At 36.2% G+C, this 20,508-nt stretch overlaps 2 protein-coding genes across 2 annotated transcripts in view; one reads left to right on the top strand and one right to left on the bottom strand.

Moving 5' to 3' along the window:
• Positions 1–9,814, top strand: part of LOC126787375 (enoyl-[acyl-carrier-protein] reductase, mitochondrial) — a 45,109-nt gene extending 35,295 nt beyond the window's left edge. Inside the window, 1 exon segment of the mRNA XM_050513272.1 lies at positions 9,664–9,814. Within this exon segment, the coding sequence (XP_050369229.1) occupies positions 9,664–9,757 (94 nt within the window). The 3' untranslated portion in view covers positions 9,758–9,814.
• A 6,846-nt stretch (positions 9,815–16,660) lies between these two features.
• Positions 16,661–20,119, bottom strand: LOC126786496 (mitogen-activated protein kinase homolog NTF6-like). Its single transcript, XM_050512336.1, has 6 exons — positions 19,809–20,119; positions 19,215–19,344; positions 18,823–18,960; positions 17,659–17,991; positions 17,312–17,495; positions 16,661–17,217 (listed from the first exon to the last, which is right to left on the bottom strand). The coding sequence occupies exons 1-6, from the start codon at positions 19,943–19,945 to the stop codon at positions 17,042–17,044; spliced, it is 1,098 nt and encodes a 365-aa protein (XP_050368293.1). The 5' UTR covers positions 19,946–20,119; the 3' UTR covers positions 16,661–17,041.
• Between the last annotated feature and the right edge of the window lie 389 nt (positions 20,120–20,508).

Below are 20,508 nucleotides of genomic sequence, written 5' to 3'. Positions count from 1 at the left end.
CTCTCGACAATTTCTGCTTTTTACACCCGTTTTAGCACCAAAAGCAACTAACGCCACCAAAGACTCCTAACTCGACTCAATGACTCAACACTACAATAATAAAGGCTAAGTAATGTACGAATAGAGGTAAAAACATGTTAAGAACGTCACACAAAGTGCTCATATCATCCATTGACAACAATCACAAGAGCTCATATAAGAACGGGCATCTTTAAATAATAAAGGCCACCAAAACCCACAATTAAGAACTTTTTGAGCTGTTTTCTTTCCTCCATGCTAATTCCCACAGGCTTGATCATGGCAAAAAGATAAGACAATATGTATCTCCTGATAGGAGCACAAAGTGTGACGTTCTTAATGTGATTATGCCCTATTCTTACTCTTTGTTACCTCTTATTTAGTATGTTTTAGTTTCTTTTGTAAGAATAATTGTTTAGGTAGAGCTTATATCAATTATAAGTGAATTGATGATGAAATCGTGCTAAGTGTTAAGAATCCTTGTTGATATATGTTTCCTTGTTCGAGTAGGATTCATCTTTGCGTATTTCTTTGTTTCTAATATACTTATTCTTATTAGGAAATACAAATCCATGTTGGAAAATGAAAGAAATCCTAGTTCCACAAGGAAAGAGAAGAAGATACATTTAAAAGCCCAATCCATGCAAGAATGAAAATGTTGTTAAGATTTGTAGTCCAACTTCGACGAGCTTCCCTGGATAGCTCCGATTGCGTTAGAAGACGTACCTTATATGGATAAAAAGGATTTTGAGTCTAGTTTCTGAAGGATTTGGAATTAAATCAATATCTTATTCCTACAGGGAGATATGACCGAATTATTACTCGGAGGTCCAGTGAGCTCGACGGAATTATCTCAGCCATTGATTTGCTTTTGATCCAAGGGTTACGAGGGAAACTTGGGACTTTGTTCCTCCTGCATATACAGAACAAATATGTATCAGAATGTCCATAAATCCCTGCACCAAAGAATGTCAAAGAAGGCATGCAGCAAATTAAATGAGAAGAGGCAAGAAAGTCAAAGAAGGCATGCAGCAAATTTAATGAGGAGAGGTAAGAAAAATCAAACATGGCTGTAACAATTAAGACTTTTGCTGCCTCCCTAATTCAAAAGAAGAAATTTGTGCAAAATAAATCAGCATTAAATGAGGAAGAAGATATGCAAAAGATATGCAATCCTTATAGAAATCAGAATTCTGGCACTACAGATCATCCAACTTTGACGAGCTGCCCTGGACAGCTCAGAATGATTGAGAAAGTGCATGATATATGGATGAAAAGCCACGGAAGTCTAGTTGAAATTGCCAGTTGGAATCATCTCAATATCTATTTTTTAGAAAACGTTATGGCCACAACAAGGGACAAAGGTCAGATCTGCCGAATCTAGGAAACCTCAACAACTTTGGTTTCAACTTTGTGGACTTTGTGGCCATCCTCCCTTGGGTTTGTTCCTCTATATATAGCACCTCATTTCCATATAAAATGATCATCAACCTTGATCACAAGACTTGCCAAAGCTCTGCCCAAACACTTTCATTCACCAAGCATCATAGAATCCGAATTCACCACCATTCACCATATTTTCTGTCCAAAACTTGGGAGCCAAGGATACCATACTCTTGAAGATCTCTTGCTATATCTGTAAGGAACCTTTGGAGGAGAATTATAAAGTGTAACTCTATGATATTCATGTTTAGTTTTCGGGTTTTTATGTTCTTGTTCTTGGATGATTTATGTTTAGGTTTTGTTAAAGTTATTTTTATTATTGTCTATGAGATATTTGTAATTTTCGAATGACATGATGAATTAAGATTTTCGATTTTTATTCAATGATTTTAGGTTTTATGCCATGAGTTTCAATTTATGTTCTTAATTAATTTTTGGTGTGTTCTTATATTGCATGTGTGATTAAGACAAGTAGTTGATGTCGCATATGTTAATCATTCAAAGTTAAAAACAATTTTGATACAAGTAGTTGATTAATTGTTTGTCCCATTTGTGTTCCTCCACCGATTATGATCTTAAGTTCGACATTGGGTAAGTGCTTTAAACATGTTGATTTCTCTTTGTGATACGTAATTGCATGATGAATTGGTATGTTAGATTTCGTAGCAAGACAAGTAGTTGAGCTCGATAATATCCATGTATTAGGAACCAAGTAGGAACTTAATGCATGATAGAATTTAGGATGAACTATGATACTTACGGCATGAACATAATTGAGAGTAGATTTCGTTACCTTTGTTCTTATGTTATTTGTTTGGTAATTGCTTATGTGTTGGTTGGTTGATCACATGTATATATTAGTTTAGGTTTATTTTCTATTTGATCCGAAATATATCTCAAATCTTTTAAACACTTGTGAATTCGTTGTTAAATGTTTGTAATTCTTTACCCTGGTTGGATCCCCGGTTTGTGAACGATACCCTCTTGCTTTATACTACTAACGATGCTTACAGGGTTAATATTGATCTCGAGTAATCGAACCGATCAAATGGCGCCGTTGCCGGGGATCCATCTTTATGGATCTCTAATCTTTTAATTTCGAATTCACTATTCATATTGTACATTTGTATATGTTTTTCTTACTTTGTTCTAACATATAATAATTTTATTTTAGGTTGTTATTTTTTTATGATTGAATGAATGATTGTTGTAGGTTGTAAATCGAACGGAATAGATAAAGTTCATTTTGTTAATATTAGCCTCAACCATTCTTCCAAAGTTTTTGCATGAGGTTGAGGGCGGCTTTTATTAACACTTGGAGAATTGTCTAACACCCAAGTTTAAGTCCAGCTGAGTAAGGGGCATGCTCTTTTATTACCCTGGTGCATGGGACCAAAATTGGATCTCAGAGAACTATTGACTGACATACATCTCGGTGATGGAGTCGATAGGGAGTTCGCTCTCCGTAGTTCAACAAATGAGTCATACCATGCTCACTATCTCTAATTGAGCTATACGGTCTTCTGAAACAAAGACTTAATCTTGTGTCTAGACATTCATACTTAGGCCGCACGTCCACCTCGGTTTACAACTTAGAATCAGTCGTTCATTCAATCATTGAAATAACAAAAAGAACTTGTGAATTGTGTGAACTTTGTAAACTTAAAGAACTAACTTATGAGTCTTTATTTTATTTTGTTGTAACATATAGTAATTGTAATTATGTATACTTTTTAGGTTTTTGAGTTGAGAAACTAAAACGAACTTAAACATAAGATTTGACATTATGTTGGATTGGTTGTTAAGCTTGTTTTTGTTTCTTTTTCCCCTTAACACGTGCTTATTATATTTGAATGACTTTTGACACGTTTTTAACTTGTATATCAATGACTTCCTAATTGTTATTCTCTAACTTTTGCATTGCATCCTAATCATATCATTCTAATTGTATTCATTTTGCATCTCATTCATGTTGCATTTTAAAATTCCACGGAATATCATATGGCTAGAGGAACATAGTCTCTTAAGGACCTCACGTCCTATGTTATGTTTGGCAAGTTCCCACTTACACTAATGATTTTAATTGAGATTCTACAGGTTTATAGTGAAGTGACCAACAATGAGCTCGAGAATATACTACAAGGTTGGACAACAAAATGGCGGAAGAGAAACCCCATAATGTGTCACCTACAAAATGATTGAAAGGAAAACTCGGTCTAAGCTATTAGACTTTAAACTTAAGCGCTTGTTGGGAGGCAACCCAATATGTTTTCTTTTATATTTATTATTTTCTTTGGTTATTGTTTTATTTTTTTTTCTTTTTGATTTTTTTGTGCATGTGTAGGTTAGTTTTCGAGAAAACGTGAAGTCATCCAAAAATTTTCGTTCAACAGAATCTGGCAGAAACAGTCCGTCGACTTCGGAAGACTGTATCTCCTAGCTCACAGGGAGTTGGAATATGTGCTTTATATGGAAACATATGTCTTTGATTTTAGTTTTTGTATCTTTTTACAGAAATGAATTTAGAGATCTAGATCATTCCCGGTTGCAATTTGAAGGCAACAAGGTCGTGTCAGAAATTCAGAACTCGTGCAGTTACAGTCTGGAAACGGCAAAACAGCGAGCACTTCCGGCCTAACTGGGCAGTTGTGCCATATATGGATTGAAAGCTTATTGTGTTATCTTCAACTTTTATTCAGGCCACGTTTCTATTCCAGCTGTTTAAATTAATGGAATTCAGGTACAAAGAGGTAAAGGTCATTCCAGTTTTTGATTCTATGAACTTGTTTTTCGTGACAAATTTGCAGGGGCATAACTTTCTCCTCATTTGGAGTTAGCAAACGTACTTTATATGCTTGGAAAGCTAGAATATCAGCTTTCAATTCCCACTGTTGTCTTACTGTTCGGAGATTATTTTCAAACGTTATGAAGCATGGAATGCAAGCTGTTGGACCGCGTCATGGGTGAGCTTTTCTCATCTTTTTCCCATGTTTTTATTTTTGTATTTGTTTCCTTCCACTATGAGTCTTCCATTGCATTATTTATTTTGACATTCATTGAGGACAATGCATGATTCGAGTGTGGAGGAAGGTTTACATGTTAGAGTCATAAAATCAAAAAAAAAAAATTTTGTATTTTTTGTTTGTTTTGTTTTTATTTTGTTTTGAGTCTTAGGTATGCCTTTAACTATCTAGGATGAGTTGATCTTTGAATGATTGGTTGAAAGATGATCACAAGATTGGAAATTGAACTTAATTGCAATTTGATGGTTAATCAATGTGTAGATTTTGTACGAACATGTAGTAGATGAGGATTTTGAAACTTAGGTACAAAATGAGCATGTTCCATACTTGTTTAAATTCATGTAACCTTTGTGAGTTTCGAGCCATATATGTGCTTTCGTTTTTAGTGATATTCTATCGTTTATTGGCTATATAACCTCATTCCATTTATATTGATCAATTCATATGCCATAGAATTGCAATGAACTAGAGAATACTAGAACTTACTTTGTGAAACTTTCGAAACTTTTATCATAATATACTCTGATTTTGAAAATGATTGTTGGATCTTTTTAGGAATTCCACCACTTAAGCCAAAAAGCCGTATGCCTTATTATGAGCCCTGCTTGGGACACCTTAGTATTAACCCATTTGAGCTTACGTTAAACCTTTTCTTTCATCACCAACATGTTAATATCCTTGCTTAGTATAGTTATATCTCTACCTTGTTCTCGAGGCTTGGCAGAGCTGATATTTGATGTTAATATGGAGTGATGATCCGATTCAAGTGTGGGGTTATGCTATCTATGTATTTGTGCCATGAAAAGAATGAAAAAAATAGAAAGATGCCGTAAAAAGAAAAAAAAAAGAAATACATAAATACGGCTTGAAAGAAAAAAAATATATATATATACAAAGAAGTTACGGCATAACTATGTTTTGATGTGAATTTGGAGTTGTGATGTATTTGTTGAAGGCTCAATAATGTTGTACTTTAGCCTTTGTCCATTTTCACAACGTTTAGAATGAATAATGAGTTCAACATGATGAAAATTAGCCCTTATTTTATGGAGTACGGCGACATAAGGTAGATGATTTTTGCTCTGCTAAGTCTTGAGGATGACCTTTGTGATTCCTTTTACCTGAAAAATGATATCCTTATAGAGCCTAAGCCTACCTTTTATAAAAATCCGCATGATTCTTAAAATGAGTAGCTCTTGATTTGTGGAGTTTGTTTCATGAGTAAGCATATGGTTTGGGTTCATTTATGCATATGATTGGTATCTTTCATGAGGTTTTCGAATTCACTATATGTTCATAACTCTTGTGTGTGAAACGCTTTTAAGCATATGCCATGTTCTTGAGAGAAAATATTCGGAGTGCATATCCCTTGTGAGTTAAATTTGAACTTGTTTTGAACATGTTGAGCTTAATATCACCTATGTTTCTGCCATGTCTTACTTGTTATGCGAGATCTCATATTTATTAACCATTGAATTCATTCTATTTATTTCGATTAAGTGTTATTCTTGATGCAATGAGTTTGAAGATCTCTGAGACAAAATGTTGAAGGCATTATAGTTGAGTCATTAGTTTAGTTGTATTGATTTTTATTTTATGTTTTTGTTTCCCTTTTCTAGTATTTGCTAAGGGACTAACAAAGTTTAAGTGTGAGGTTGTTGATAGGAGCACAAAGTGTGACGTTCTTAATGTGATTATGCCCTATTCTTACTCTTTGTTACCTCTTATTTAGTATGTTTTAGTTTCTTTTGTAAGAATAATTGTTTAGGTAGAGCTTATATCAATTATAAGTGAATTGATGATGAAATCGTGCTAAGTGTTAAGAATCCTTGTTGATATATGTTTCCTTGTTCGAGTAGGATTCATCTTTGCGTATTTCTTTGTTTCTAATATACTTATTCTTATTAGGAAATACAAATCCATGTTGGAAAATGAAAGAAATCCTAGTTCCACAAGGAAAGAGAAGAAGATACACTTAAAAGCTCAATCCATGCAAGAATGAAAATGCTGTTAAGATTTGTAGTCCAACTTCGACGGGCTCCCCTGGATAGCTCCGATTGCGTTAGAAGACGTACCTTATATGGATAAAAAGGATTTTGAGTCTAGTTTCTGAAGGATTTGGAATTAAATCAATATCTTATTCCTACAGGGAGATATGACCGAATTATTACTCGGAGGTCCAGTGAGCTCGACGGAATTATCTCAGCCATTGATTTGCTTTTGATCCAAGGGTTATGAGGGAAACTTGGGACTTTGTTCCTCCTGCATATAGAGAAAAAATATGTATCAGAATGTCCATAAATCTCTGCACCAAAGAATGTCAAAGAAGGCATGCAGCAAATTAAATGAGAAGAGGCAAGAAAGTCAAAGAAGGCATGCAGCAAATTTAATGAGGAGAGGTAAGAAAAATCAAACATGGCTGTAACAATTAAGACTTTTGCTGCCTCCCTAATTCAAAAGAAGAAATTTGTGCAAAATAAATCAGCATTAAATGAGGAAGAAGATATGCAAAAGATATGCAATCCTTATAGAAATCAGAATTCTGGCACTACAGATCATCCAACTTTGACGAGCTGCCCTGGACAGCTCAGAATGATTGAGAAAGTGCATGATATATGGATGAAAAGCCACGGAAGTCTAGTTGAAATTGCCAGTTGGAATCATCTCAATATCTATTTTTTAGAAAACGTTATGGCCACAACAAGGGACAAAGGTCAGATCTGCCGAATCTAGGAAACCTCAACCAATTTGGTTTCAACTTTGTGGACTTTGTGGCCATCCTCCCTTGGGTTTCTTCCTCTATATATAGCACCTCATTTCCATATAAAATGATCATCAACCTTGATCACAAGACTTGCCAAAGCTCTGCCCAAACACTTTCATTCACCACCATTCACCATATTTTCTGTCCAAAGCTTGGGAGCCAAGGATACCATACTCTTGAAGATCTCTTGCTATATCTGTAAGGAACCTTGGGAGGAGAATTATAAAGGGTAACTCTATGATCTTCATGTTTAGTTTTCGGGTTTTTATGTTCTTGTTCTTGGATGATTTATGTTTAGGTTTTGTTAAAGTTATTTTTATTATTGTCTATGAGATATTTGTAATTTTCGAATGACATGATGAATTAAGATTTTCGATTTTTATTCAATGATTTTAGGTTTTATGCCATGAGTTTCAATTTATGTTCTTAATTAATTTTTGGTGTGTTCTTATATTGCATGTGTGATTAAGACAAGTAGTTGATGTCGCATATGTTAATCATTCAAAGTTAAAAACAATTTTGATACAAGTAGTTGATTAATTGTTTGTCCCATTTGTGTTCCTCCACCGATTATGATCTTAAGTTCGACATTGGATAAGTGCTTTAAACATGTTGATTTCTCTTTGTGATACGTAATTGCATGATGAATTGGTATGTTAGATTTCGTAGCAAGACAAGTAGTTGAGCTCGATAATATCCATGTATTAGGAACCAAGTAGGAACTTGATGCATGATCGAATTTAGGATGAACTATGATACTTACGGCATGAACATAATTGAGAGTAGATTTCGTTACCTTTGTTCTTATGTTATTTGTTTGGTAATTGCTTATGTGTTGGTTGGTTGATCACATGTATATATTAGTTTAGGTTTATTTTCTGTTTGATCCGAAATATATCTCAAATCTTTTAAACACTTGTGAATTCGTTGTTAAATGTTTGTGATTCGTTACCCTGGTTGGATCCCCGGTTTGTGAACGATACCCTCTTGCTTTATACTACTAACGATGCTTACAGGGTTAATATTGATCTCGAGTAATCGAACCGATCATCTCCTTCCTCCGGAATGCACCTCCTCACCAATTGATCATTGCATTGCTTGAATAAGTATGGATTATCCCAAAAGTAGTGTCTTGCTTCTTTAATGAGTTTCCTCCTTGCATGGAAATCAAAGGTCTTAGGAAAACATTTTTCCCCACTTGCCAAGAAGTTAAACAAATGTGCAAACCATTGTAGCTTCTTCTCAACAATGGAAAACAACCTCTCATCCGGAAATGATTCATTCAAAGACACACCATTATCTTCACTTTGATGAGTAAGTCAAGAGAGATGATCCGCTACCAAGTTAACCTTGCCGGGCTTGTCGACAATTTCAATGTCAAACTCTTGAAGAAGTAAGATCCACCTCAAAAGTCTTGGCTTGCCATCACTCTTAGACAATAAATACTTGAATGCAGAATGATCTGTATGGGTAATGACTTTAGACCCCAAGAGATAGCTTCGGAACTTTTCTAAGGCAAATACCACCGCCAATAACTCATTTTCGGTGGCAGTGTAGTTTACTTGGGCATCATTCAAGGTCTTGATTGCATAGTATATGACATGAAAGAGTTTATACTTACGTTGTCCCAACACAGCTCCCAAGGCGTAATCAATTGCATCACACATAATTTCAAATGAGAGAGTCCAATCCGGTGAGCAAATAATAGGTGCATTGGTAAGCAACTCCTTTATCCTCTCAAATGTCTTCAAACATGCTTCATCAAATACAAATGGAGTCTCCTTGACCAATAGATCACAAAGATGCTTCACTATCTTGGAGAAATCTTTTATAAACCTTCAGTAAAAACCAACATGCCCAAGAAAGATTCTTACATCTTTTACATTCACGGGAGTGGGAAACTTCTCAATGATTTCAACCTTTGCTTTATCTACTTCAATCCCCTTAGATGATATTCTGTGGCCAAGAACAATCATTTCTTGCACCATGATGTGACATTTCTCCCAATTAAGCACTAGATTCGTCTCTTCACACCTCTTAAGGACAAAGGAGAGATGATTAAGACATTCTTCAAATGAGTTCCCATACACAGAAAAGTCATCCATGAAGACTTTTACAAACTCAAGCAACTCGGCAAGAATGGCCATGACATACCGTTGGAAGGTGGCGGGTGCATTATATAATCCGAAAGGCATTCTCCGGTAAGCAAAAGTTCCATATGGGCATGTGAAAGTTGTCTTCTCTTGATCTTCGGGGGCAATTGGGACTTGATTATATCCACTATAGCTATCAAGGAAATAATAGAATGCATGTCCCGCAAGCCTTTTCTTTTGTCATTCTTTTATCCACTATAATTGCTACGTAGTGTATCAATCATATTCAATCTAACATTACATGTCCTCTAGTTATTTATAGGATGGAGCTGGTTCCCTTCGACAATTTCCACACCGCACTAGACAAAGCATTTGGGAAACAAGGGAGCCAACCGAAGCAAGTCATCAAATTCTAAGCCTTGAGCAGGACCTAAAGCTCTCGTATAACTTTTAGAATAAACTTGAGTCCATTGTGTCGCATGTTACATGTTCAATTTTACCTTCAGAAGATGTAATTATTATCTCTTTGAGGTTCTGTTTTAAAGAGAATGATCGTATGCTTATGAGACACAACGTGGCTTCTTAAATCTATAACGACATTCTCCATGACTAAGTTTGAACTGCAACTCCCTACCACTTTTACAAGGAAAATCCCCTTGAACAATGACTATCTACCTAGAAAACCTCCCATTTGGACGTCTGAATCTCAGACTTTTCAGCAAAGGCATAATAAGTGGAAATAGGCCTGAACATCTGAAAATACAAATTGTGTGTTCTTGAAAAATTGGCAATGCAAATCATTTCATAGTGTAAGAGGGTGTTTCGGAGCAGAGCAGCTAGGCCCACAACAAATCTAGGAAAGACCTAAGAATGGTTATGTTGTGACGAACTCGATTGTAACAACATCAAATCGATCAATAACAACAGAACTTACCGGGAGCGTGGTACGGGAGTTGGATGCTTGTGAGTTTAGTGAGAGAGGGCATGATTACGTGCTATGGATTGAGATTGATTGGGTATCATGTGTATGGTATTCAGAGATGAAGCTTGATCTATAGTGTAGTTTGGAAGGGAAGGGGAATCTCAAGGACTGCTGGTTCTAGGGATTCTTCTTCGTTCTGGGTTGAAGCATCTATGCAACGTATAGGGACGGTGGTGACATGTGAAGATGACGGTGCCTTGGTGCTGCTGTGACCAACCAAAGATCATGGGTTCCTTAAATCACGCTAAAAAAAGTCGTGGAGATGGGAAATTGAAGAGATCTCCAAAAATACGGGTGTGATTGCTTCCCCATGAATCTCTAGTGTTGCCTGAATCAGCCACCAGTCTCAGCAACAATAGGACAAGACGTGTTTGCTAAATGAGGAAGAAACAACTGAAATGGGTACGGATCATGGGCCATGTGATGGGTTTTGGGTTAAGAATGGGTTTTGGCTTTATTAGATTAAAAATATCTTTCTCTACTAGCCCAATGTCGAATTTCGAGTCACATAATCCATGAAATTTGGTTCTCAAGCCCAAAATTTATTTACGTACTCAATTTCGACAATAGACTTCTCAAGATCCGTTACCTTCCAAACTACGACCCTCGCGTAAGCCCCAAAATGTAGCTTGGGTCTACGAGAATTGCATGACGTGCTTAATTTACGCTTGGCTTGATATTAGGCTGTGCGGGACTTTAGGACCATTAAATAGAATCTTTGCATGTCAAACCTTAACTTCAAGCTTTGTGAAAAAAGAGGTATCAACACATTGAAAAGCATCTCAAATCAATTCCACCAGCTCTTATTACTAGCTATTACATATTGAACTAGGTGTGGAACAACAATAAGGCGTAGTTTGGTACAACTTTACTTCAAAAAAAAAAGTTTCTAGGTCGACTTTTAAAATTTATAGTGTTTGGTAACTTCTCGAATGTTGTTTTTAGAACCTGTTTTTACTTAAAACTCAATAAATGTTAATATTTTTATGTAAATTCTCAAATAACATCTTTATCTATAATCATTCTCGATATGTTAAAACAAAATCATGTCATTTTTTTTATTGACCATATCTATAGCAGTTTCATTTAGAATTTACCAAATAATTTATTTATCGACAACACATATAAAAATAATATTTACCAAACACAAACCTGTTTGAATTCAGATTTTTTTTACAGTACAGTAAAAGAAGATTTTTGTAAAGTCGCATCAATACCAAACTAACCCTAAGAGTCAAAATAACTTGTTTATAGTAAAATGGAAAATGCAGGCCCTTCTGACATGTAACCCGCAATCAGGAGGTATTGGATGAAACTGTAGAAGTATCAATAATCAACAAGTTTGAACCTTGGAAGTATAGTAAATTGGATTCCGTTTGTCAAAACATGTGTGGAACACAATTTCATTCCACTAATATTTTTGAACTTGAATAAGACCATGATTTGATCCCAAATCGAACATTGTCATCAACAGACGACACAAGTTTCTGTAGAACAAGTTCTGCATTCTTGAATACAAATGAATTTAGCTTCATTAAAGTTGTATACGCCAGAGGATGAGGGTGGATTCTGCATAGTCAAACTAGCAGCTTAAGCATTTTATAAACTAATAATCTTCTGTATCCTAGCACTTTTCAAGTCAAATGAGGTCAGTCACAATGAAATTACCATCTTCCGCTCTTTTTGTTATGAGCTGCATCTCTTATTATATCTATTTCTTCTTGGATCTATTCACATAATTTATTTCCATGTTAGTCTTTGATCCCTCCAATGTTTCACTTTAGTACGGTAGCTTGTGTGAAATCTAATCATCACCTGAAATGGTTTTATATGTAACTCAGCTCAAGAATTAACCCGTCACTGTCAGCAAAGATGGAAAAGCAGCCTGCCTTTAGTGGCACCTTGTCAGTACATCATTCGTTTGCTATTAAAAGTGTTCCATAAAACATCAAGAAGTGATACTGGACCTAGAAGCAAAACTAGTTTACAACAGGGAGGAGAAACCAACCTGGTATGCAAGGTCATCATGCGCAAAGTACAATTGAGGTTGTGAAGAAAATGATATTGAGAAAAGCAACTCAAACTATATATGTTCAGTCGTTCGTGTTGTTACAAGGTTTAAGTACTTATACACACAAAAACTAACATATTCTTATTAACTAATAACCCACAAAAACTGGAGTGGTGTTTCTAAAGTAGCAGCCTACGTATAAAAACAAGGAGCAAAGGAAGCATAAAACAAGATGTCATAAAACATGAATGTTGCACTCAGTAGAAGACAAGATGAAAGAAAACAGGGATCTTGCACTCCCTCAATACTCTCCCTCAAGTTGGATCGAGGGAACATCTTGATCCAAGCTTGGAAAGAAGACGATCAAACTGTGTCTAGGTAAGAATCTTGGTAAAGATGTCTACAAGTTGATCACATGACTTGGTATACAATGTTTTAATGACCTTGGTCTGCACTTGATTTCGGATAAAGTGGCAATCGATTTCTATATGTTTGGTGCGTTCATGAAAAACAGGATTAGCGTCAATGTGCAATGCAGCTTGATTATCACAATACAACATCATAGGAGATGAATGATGAATTCCCAAATCCTGCAACAAGGCTTTCAACCAAATTAACTCGCAAGCAATAGAGGCCATGGCTCTATATTCTGCCTCTGCACTGCTTCGTGCTACAACAGACTGCTTCTTACTCTTTCAAGTAACAAGATTGCCACTAACAAAGGTGCAGTACCTGGTAGTGGACTTCCTATCCAACGAATTTACTGCCCAATCAGAATCAGAATACCCAACAATTTGAAAATGATCATTCTTCTGCATTGCAATGCCTCTACTGAGTGAACCTTTGAGATATCGCATGATACGTTTGACAATGCCAAGATGGTATGAGTTGGGAGAATGCATGAATTGACTTACCAAACTCACAACATAAGTTAAATCAGGTCTGGTGATCATAAGATAAATCAGCTTGCCCACAAGACGTTGATATGTACTTACATCGTGAAGAGCAGGAGCTTGGGTGTCCAAATCAATTTTGCTGCTTAATGGAATTTTTGCAGGCTTACAGTCTGTCTTTTTTGTTTCTTCTAACATGTCAATAACATATTTGCGCTGATTTAAGAACAAACCCTGTGATGAATGATCCATTTCAATGCCTAAGAAATACTTTAAGTTTCAAAGGTCTTTAATAGCAAATGAATCGTGTATGGCCTTCTTGAGTGACAGAATCTCATCAGAATTGTTGTCTGCGACAATTAGATCATCAACATACACCAACACAACCAATTTTCCAACCTTGCTATTTTTTACAAACAAGGAGGAGTCAGAGTGACTTCTTTGAAATCCAGAAGAGAGAAGCACTGAGCTAAGTTTTGAATACCATGCTCGAGGTGACTGCTTCAATCCATATAGAGCTTTGTGAAGTTTGCAAACCATCCCAACTTCATGCTCTCGAGGGTGGCCTGGAGGAATTTTCATGTAAACATCTTCTTCTAACTCACCATGCAAAAAAGCATTCTTGACATCCATCTGTGACAAGGACCAACCACAATTCACAGCAATAGACAAAAGAACACGAACAGTGTTCATTTTGGCAATTGGAGCAAAAGTCTCCTTATAGTCAACGCCAAATGTTTGAGTAAACCCTCTAGCGACTAGTCGAGCTTTATATCTCTCAAGAGATCCATCAGAGTTATATTTGAGCTTATAAATCCATCTTGCTCCCACAAGTTTCTGACCACGAGTGAGAGGTACAATGCTCCATGTCTGATTATCATCAAGAGCTTGTAATTCTTCATTCATAGCTTTCTGCCACTGTGGCATTTGAAATGCATCACAGAAACTCCTTGGTTCATGATCTGCAAGGATTTTATTGAGAAATGCACAATGAACTGGAGGACATTTTGTGAGCTCAAGATTTAGTGGATACCTAGTGGCGTAAGTAACATAATCTCGCAGCTTCACAGGAGGATTTCTCCTAGGCAAACTAGAAGAAGTAGGGAGATTTATGGAGTCATGACTTTCTTCATCAACATCTACTGTCAATTCACTATTTTCAGGATGAATACCTTCTACTGTATTTTCTGAGGTTGGACACTGCTCAACATCTTCTGTAGTTTCAGTTAACGTTGAAGAGGGAAATAAATATGTGAGAAACTCCCCTTAAGTTGTTCATCATTTTCACAGTAAAAGGGATGGTTTTCATGAAAAATAACATCTCGAGATACTACGATTTTCCTAGTTGTAGGATTGTAGCATTTATACCCTTTTTGTGTAGATGAATATCTAAGAAACATGCATTTAATTGATCTTGGATCCAATTTATCTCTTTTATCTGCCTGAACATGCACATAACAAATGCAGCCAAAAACTCTGAGATGACTAATATCAAGCTTCCTGCCTTTAAGAACTTCAAATGGTGATTTAAAATCAAGAACACTGCTAGGCAACCTATTGATTAAGTACGCTGTTGTTTGGACTGCCTGTGACCAGAATCTCTTAGGAACTTGATTTTGCAACAGTAAGACTCTAGCTTTTTCCAGTAAATCCCTATTCTTTATTTCTGCAATTCTATTTTGTTGTGGTGTGCCAATACAACTAGTCGGATGCATAATTCCTTGTTCACTTAGATAATTAGTCATGGTATTAGAAGTGTACTCAGTGCCATTATCAGATCTTAAAATTGAAATTTTGGAAGAAAAATGATTTTTGACCAGATTAAGAAAATCTTGAAAGCACTTAAACACTTCACTTTTGTATTTCAGCAGATACACAAATGTGGAACGAGAGAAGTCATCAATGAAAGTTACATAAAAACGATATCCATCAAAGGAATTCACTGAGGCATGTCCCCATACATCTGAATGAACAAGCTCAAAGGGCATGGTTGCTCTTGAGTGTGAAAGAGAAAAAGGAATCCTAGTCTGTTTGGACATATGACAGATTTCACACTCACTAGCAACTTTACAAAAATGAGGAAACAGTCTTGATAAAACTGGAAATGAGGGATGAGCAAGTCGATTATGCCACAATAGTTGCTGAGATGCTGACTTGGAATTCATTAAAAAACATGTTGACAGACGTGGAGTGATGGAGATGAAATATAGTCCATTTAGGAAGAATCTCTCACCAATCTTTATTTTTGTGGTACGATCCTGGAAAATAATATTATGAGGTGAGAAAATGGCTAAACAATCTAGTAGCTGAGTGCATTTTCCAACTGAAAGTAATTTAAAAGGGAATGAGAGAACAAACAACACAGATGACTCAATGATATTTGAAAAAACTTTTAATTTTCCTTTTCCACAGATTTGCACAGAATGTCCATTTGCAATTGACACATGAGAGGGTTTAGTAAGTTTTTTAAAATCAGTGAGATTTAAGGAATTGTTGGTTATGTGTTCTTAGACACCTGAGTCCACTATCCAAACATCACCGTTTTTACTAACATCTAAAGCCGTAGAAAAAGATATCATAGCAGTTGCATCATCACTACTTCTCACACCAGTTTGTCCAAGTTCTACGTCCAATGTCCTCTTCCAATCGCGTGGAAATCATGTCTACCAATTCGCATAGGCTATTAAGTTCTATGTACCCCGTGAGGCACGCTACGTGATTCGCAAACATATATAAACCCATCTCACATTAACAATAATTCCGATGTGGGATTTAAACGCTACGGACCTCGGAGACCGATTAAAACCTGCGTTCTCTTTGAGAAATATTAGCTTATGTATGGAGTATGGTCGTATGGAAGACTTGAGAAAAAAAAAGTTTAACTCTTGTTTATTGTGTCTTAGATATATTTGATATTGGTCCTTGTTGTTTGGTTAGAGCAATTTTTAATATGGTCCTTTCTCGAGAGATGTTTTTACGACAAATTAGGGTTCGTATTAACTACCTCTTAATAAGTACGGTCCGTTCAAATCAACGAACTCTCAACCCTGGAGTTCGTCCCCACGAAGCCCTTTTTTCGGTTAATATGTCTATGAGCATTACTGGAAGAAGTGTTTTTTAGTCTAATCTAGGGTCATCTAAAAAAAAGGGGAATGTAATCTAGGGCGTGGTAAAATTTTAGGCCAATTTTATCCTCTCTCATATTGAGCATTTTGTAGCTTTTGTTAATTGTCACAAGGTCCACTAGGCAGTCTAGGCTACTAGCAGGTGAAAGCGAAACTCCCTCAAGTCTAGGTTACTAGCAGGTGAAAGCGAAGCCTTTTTATTTTTTGGTCAAGAAAGCGAAGCTTGAATGCTCATAATTCTGTACATTCACACTAAATGAATGATTTAGAAAAGCAGAAAGAATAAACACAACAAAATTCTCTATTTTTATTTAATTTGATATTACATAAATCTGACGATACTCATAATAGAAACTATAATTCTGTTTTTTTTTTTTGTTTTAACTTCAAAAAAGCAAACGACAACAAAGCCTTCTACAATATATGCACGACACCAACGCTTAACTGTTTACACTCTCATTGTTCGACAATAATGAAAGAAGCAGAGCTGCAGAATACCAATCTCGCTCAACTGCACTGCTCTTTCATCGTCTCAACTTGAGGGAGAACCCTTCTCCCTACTCATTCCTGATTGGCGTAATCAGAATCTCCTCATATATGAATATATGATACATGTACTAAAGGAATCGCACAAGCATGATGCTGATGATTATGGTCAAAGTAGCAACGGAAAACCACTTCAACAAAATCTATTCCTGCATATTATCTGGATTGAAATTCAGAGACTCCCTCCATACAAGCTCCTTTATGTCTTCTTCATCCAAAGATGCCTGCTCAAAATCAAAGACAAAAGGAGATGGGCAAATTGGCTCCTCGTTGATCGAATGAAGACTTGATAAATATGGATGATTCAATGCTTCCCCAACTTTTCATACATGACAAATGAGAAAAATATTAGTACATTATAAATGATTGAGAAAACGGAAGACCAAACATTACTAAATGGTGAAGAGACTTACCAGTGATACGTTTGCTTGGATCAAACACTAGCATTTTTTCCGCAAGATCAATTGCCAATGGTGAGACATTTGGGTACTTCTGCGCGAATGGTTGCTTTGGGACATGTGGGAGCTGCTTAACATATTTCTTAGCATTTTCACTTCTTAGGAAGCCAAGATCTGAATCTTCTGGCGATCCTAGTAGCTGTTAAAATGAAGAACATGCTTATCAAGATGATAACATCACTTATCTATGACTTTTGTAACTAGTTCTAATATTTCTCCTAAATAATAATGTATAAAAAAAGCTGCCAATAGGCTACATCACATCTGCCGAACTGAACAATTGCCGCAAAGAAAATGAATACCTCAGTTATGAGACTCAGCTGCTGTACATAGTCTTTACCAGGAAACAATGGTTCCCTTATCAGAATCTCCATGAAAATGCATCCCACTGACCAAATATCAATTGCCGCAGTGTATTCGGAACAGTTGAGTAGTAATTCTGGGGCTCGATACCAACGAGTGACAACATATTCTGTCATGAAATCTGTCTCTGATGTAGTTCTTGCAAGCCCAAAGTCACAAATCTTAAGGTCACAATTTGCATTGAGAAGCAGATTGCTTGGTTTCAGATCACGGTGCAAAACATGTGCAGAGTGTATGTACTTCAATCCCCTCAGCAATTGATACAGAAAGTACTGCGGAAAACATCATATGTTACTCAAAAAGTTATCTAAGCTTTGATCTCATCAAAGGTCACAACTCACAAGGTTATACAATTCATGCTGCAACTTGAGCACATATGCTGCTGCAACAACATGACTAACCATCACAACAGAAAGAAGTCAAAGATGTGGATGAAGCAAGACAATTTATATTACCACATTAACCAAAGGAATTAGAACGCATCCAATATTTGTTCTGCCTGCATAGGAGGCTATCGTTGTGTATAAGTTTACATATTATATACATAAAGCAACTATTCATTGATTGATTGCAGATGTTAGATAATATCATAATATCATAAATGGAAAACATCATGGCCCTGTGGTGGACCATTCACACATAAATGTCATATTAAGCAACACATCTCACAAGCTAAATGGAATTTCTCAATTTAATAAACAGAGAAGTCCCGATTTAAAGTAATCATTATCAATCATACTCGAGCAACAGTGATTATCGTATTCTACAAGGTGGGAAGTTGTTGCATTGAAGATTTCATTAACATCACACATCTTGGTCATATGATGGTCTTAAATCCTTACCGCATTTTAGGTTCATCTTAACCCCACAGACTGTCCTACAAAAGAAAATTGGGTCCTCCAATTTGTAGGCCTATAACCGCTTTGATTGTAACTATAAAGAATGTCAAACATATTTAAGCAAGAGTGATCGCTATTTTAGGAAGAAAGTAGCTGTTTTTAAGAAATGAAGATACATCAACCTCATAAATACATTATGAGACTAATGGTGACATCCTTTCTTAAAACTTGCATAAACTAGGGACGCTGTACTTATGGACGTACCTGACAGTGATCATCTGTCAAAGGCTGGCTGGAGCTTATTATCTGATTTAGGTCAGTATCCATCAATTCATACACAATGTAAACATCATTGAAATTCTCCTTATCTGGTGGCCTTATGATGTCCTTAATTTTGACAATCTGCAAAACAATAATAAGAATTTATATAATTTGTTATTTATATTTATAACAATAAATTTCAGAGGCAAGTGGAACAATTCATAACAACACATCCTTAAGTCAGTTTCTTTTGTCATGTGACAAATAACACCCACCGGAAACTTGAAAGGAAAGCATTGAGAAGGTGTGTAAGTGATAAATAGTAAAATGCCATATTCCCAACTCTGGCAAGGGAGTAACAACAGAGGATATGTGGGCAAAAGGTTCAAACTTACATTGTCATGATCCATATGGGAAAGGAGTTTTATCTCTCGAAGCGTCCTCTTGGCATCAATCCTATTGTCAAATGCATTCCCAATCTTCTTAATTGCAACCTCTTCTTTTGTCTCAGAGTTTGTTGCGCAACTGCCACAAGGAAATATCAACTACCTCTATTCAAATTCGGGTATACATCACCATACACACAAACCAATAAATCTCTCAATTGTCATCAAACCAGTGAAAACTAATACTTGAATCAGCTATCTCCATAAACCATTTGAACAATTTTGTATCAGCAAGAACTCTCATTTATGCATGTTACTGACATAGAAATGACTAATTTTTATAATGATAGAGACAGAATTGAACAATGAAGTAAAGGGTACTTAGTTTTGAATCTCAGATTCCCTAATTTGACAAAACTTAGACAAAACAAACCCAACTAAGCAGCAAACCCAACCCAATTAAATCAAAATGAGCTTTTCATTCGAAATACCATTTCAGACCCAGAAAAGTCCAGAACTTTCTTGAACAAAAAAACACACACATATATACATATAGAGAGAGAGAGAGAGAGAGAGAGAGAGAGAGAGAGAGGATGAAGTTACCAAACGATACCGTAGGCGCCGCGGCCAACAGGGCTGATGGGAGGGACATACTTGGAAGAAACCTGAAAAAGATTACCCAGAAGGTTATACTGAACATACCCAGGAGGCTGTTTAAGTTCAACTTTCTCATTCTCCATCTCTCTGTACGAATCTGAAAAGGTTTACGCTTTGTTCTGAACTTAAACGAGCTTTGGTTTAGTGTCTGAGAGAGAGAGAGAGAGAGTATAAATGGAAAAAAAGTGAAGAGGGGGCCGCCTGAAAGCCGTGAGGGGAAGGAAAAGGGGTTTATAGTAGGGGGGCCATTTGGCAATTGGCACCAGTCTGATTGACAGGCACACCCAGAGAGATTAGTGCTTCCTGCTTTGCTCTTTTTTGGCCTCTCTCTTTTTGTTTTTGGGGTTTTGAAGTTTCAACTTTCAAAATTTGAATGGGGGAAAAAGGCCAATTTTAAGACTTGATTTAAGAGTCATTGAGTCAATACCCTCAATGGCTTCTTTTATTTTCTCAACGGAAAAAAAGAGGGATATTCCGATTTTGCTGCAGAAATGCTTTAATGGACCCAATATGAGTAACGGGGCCCAAATTCAATCCGGGACAAAGCAAGCCCAAATGTGCCCTAGCTCACAAATTACTTAACAAATTGAAAATAAGAATAGGAAGACGAGATTCAGTGATGGACTTTTTGTTCGATGATTTTCTC

This window comes from Argentina anserina, chromosome 3 (assembly GCF_933775445.1).
Source record: "Argentina anserina chromosome 3, drPotAnse1.1, whole genome shotgun sequence".
Classification (NCBI taxonomy): domain Eukaryota; kingdom Viridiplantae; phylum Streptophyta; class Magnoliopsida; order Rosales; family Rosaceae; genus Argentina; species Argentina anserina.
Note: the sequence above shows the minus strand (reverse complement) of the source record. Positions and strands in the feature narration are given on the sequence as shown.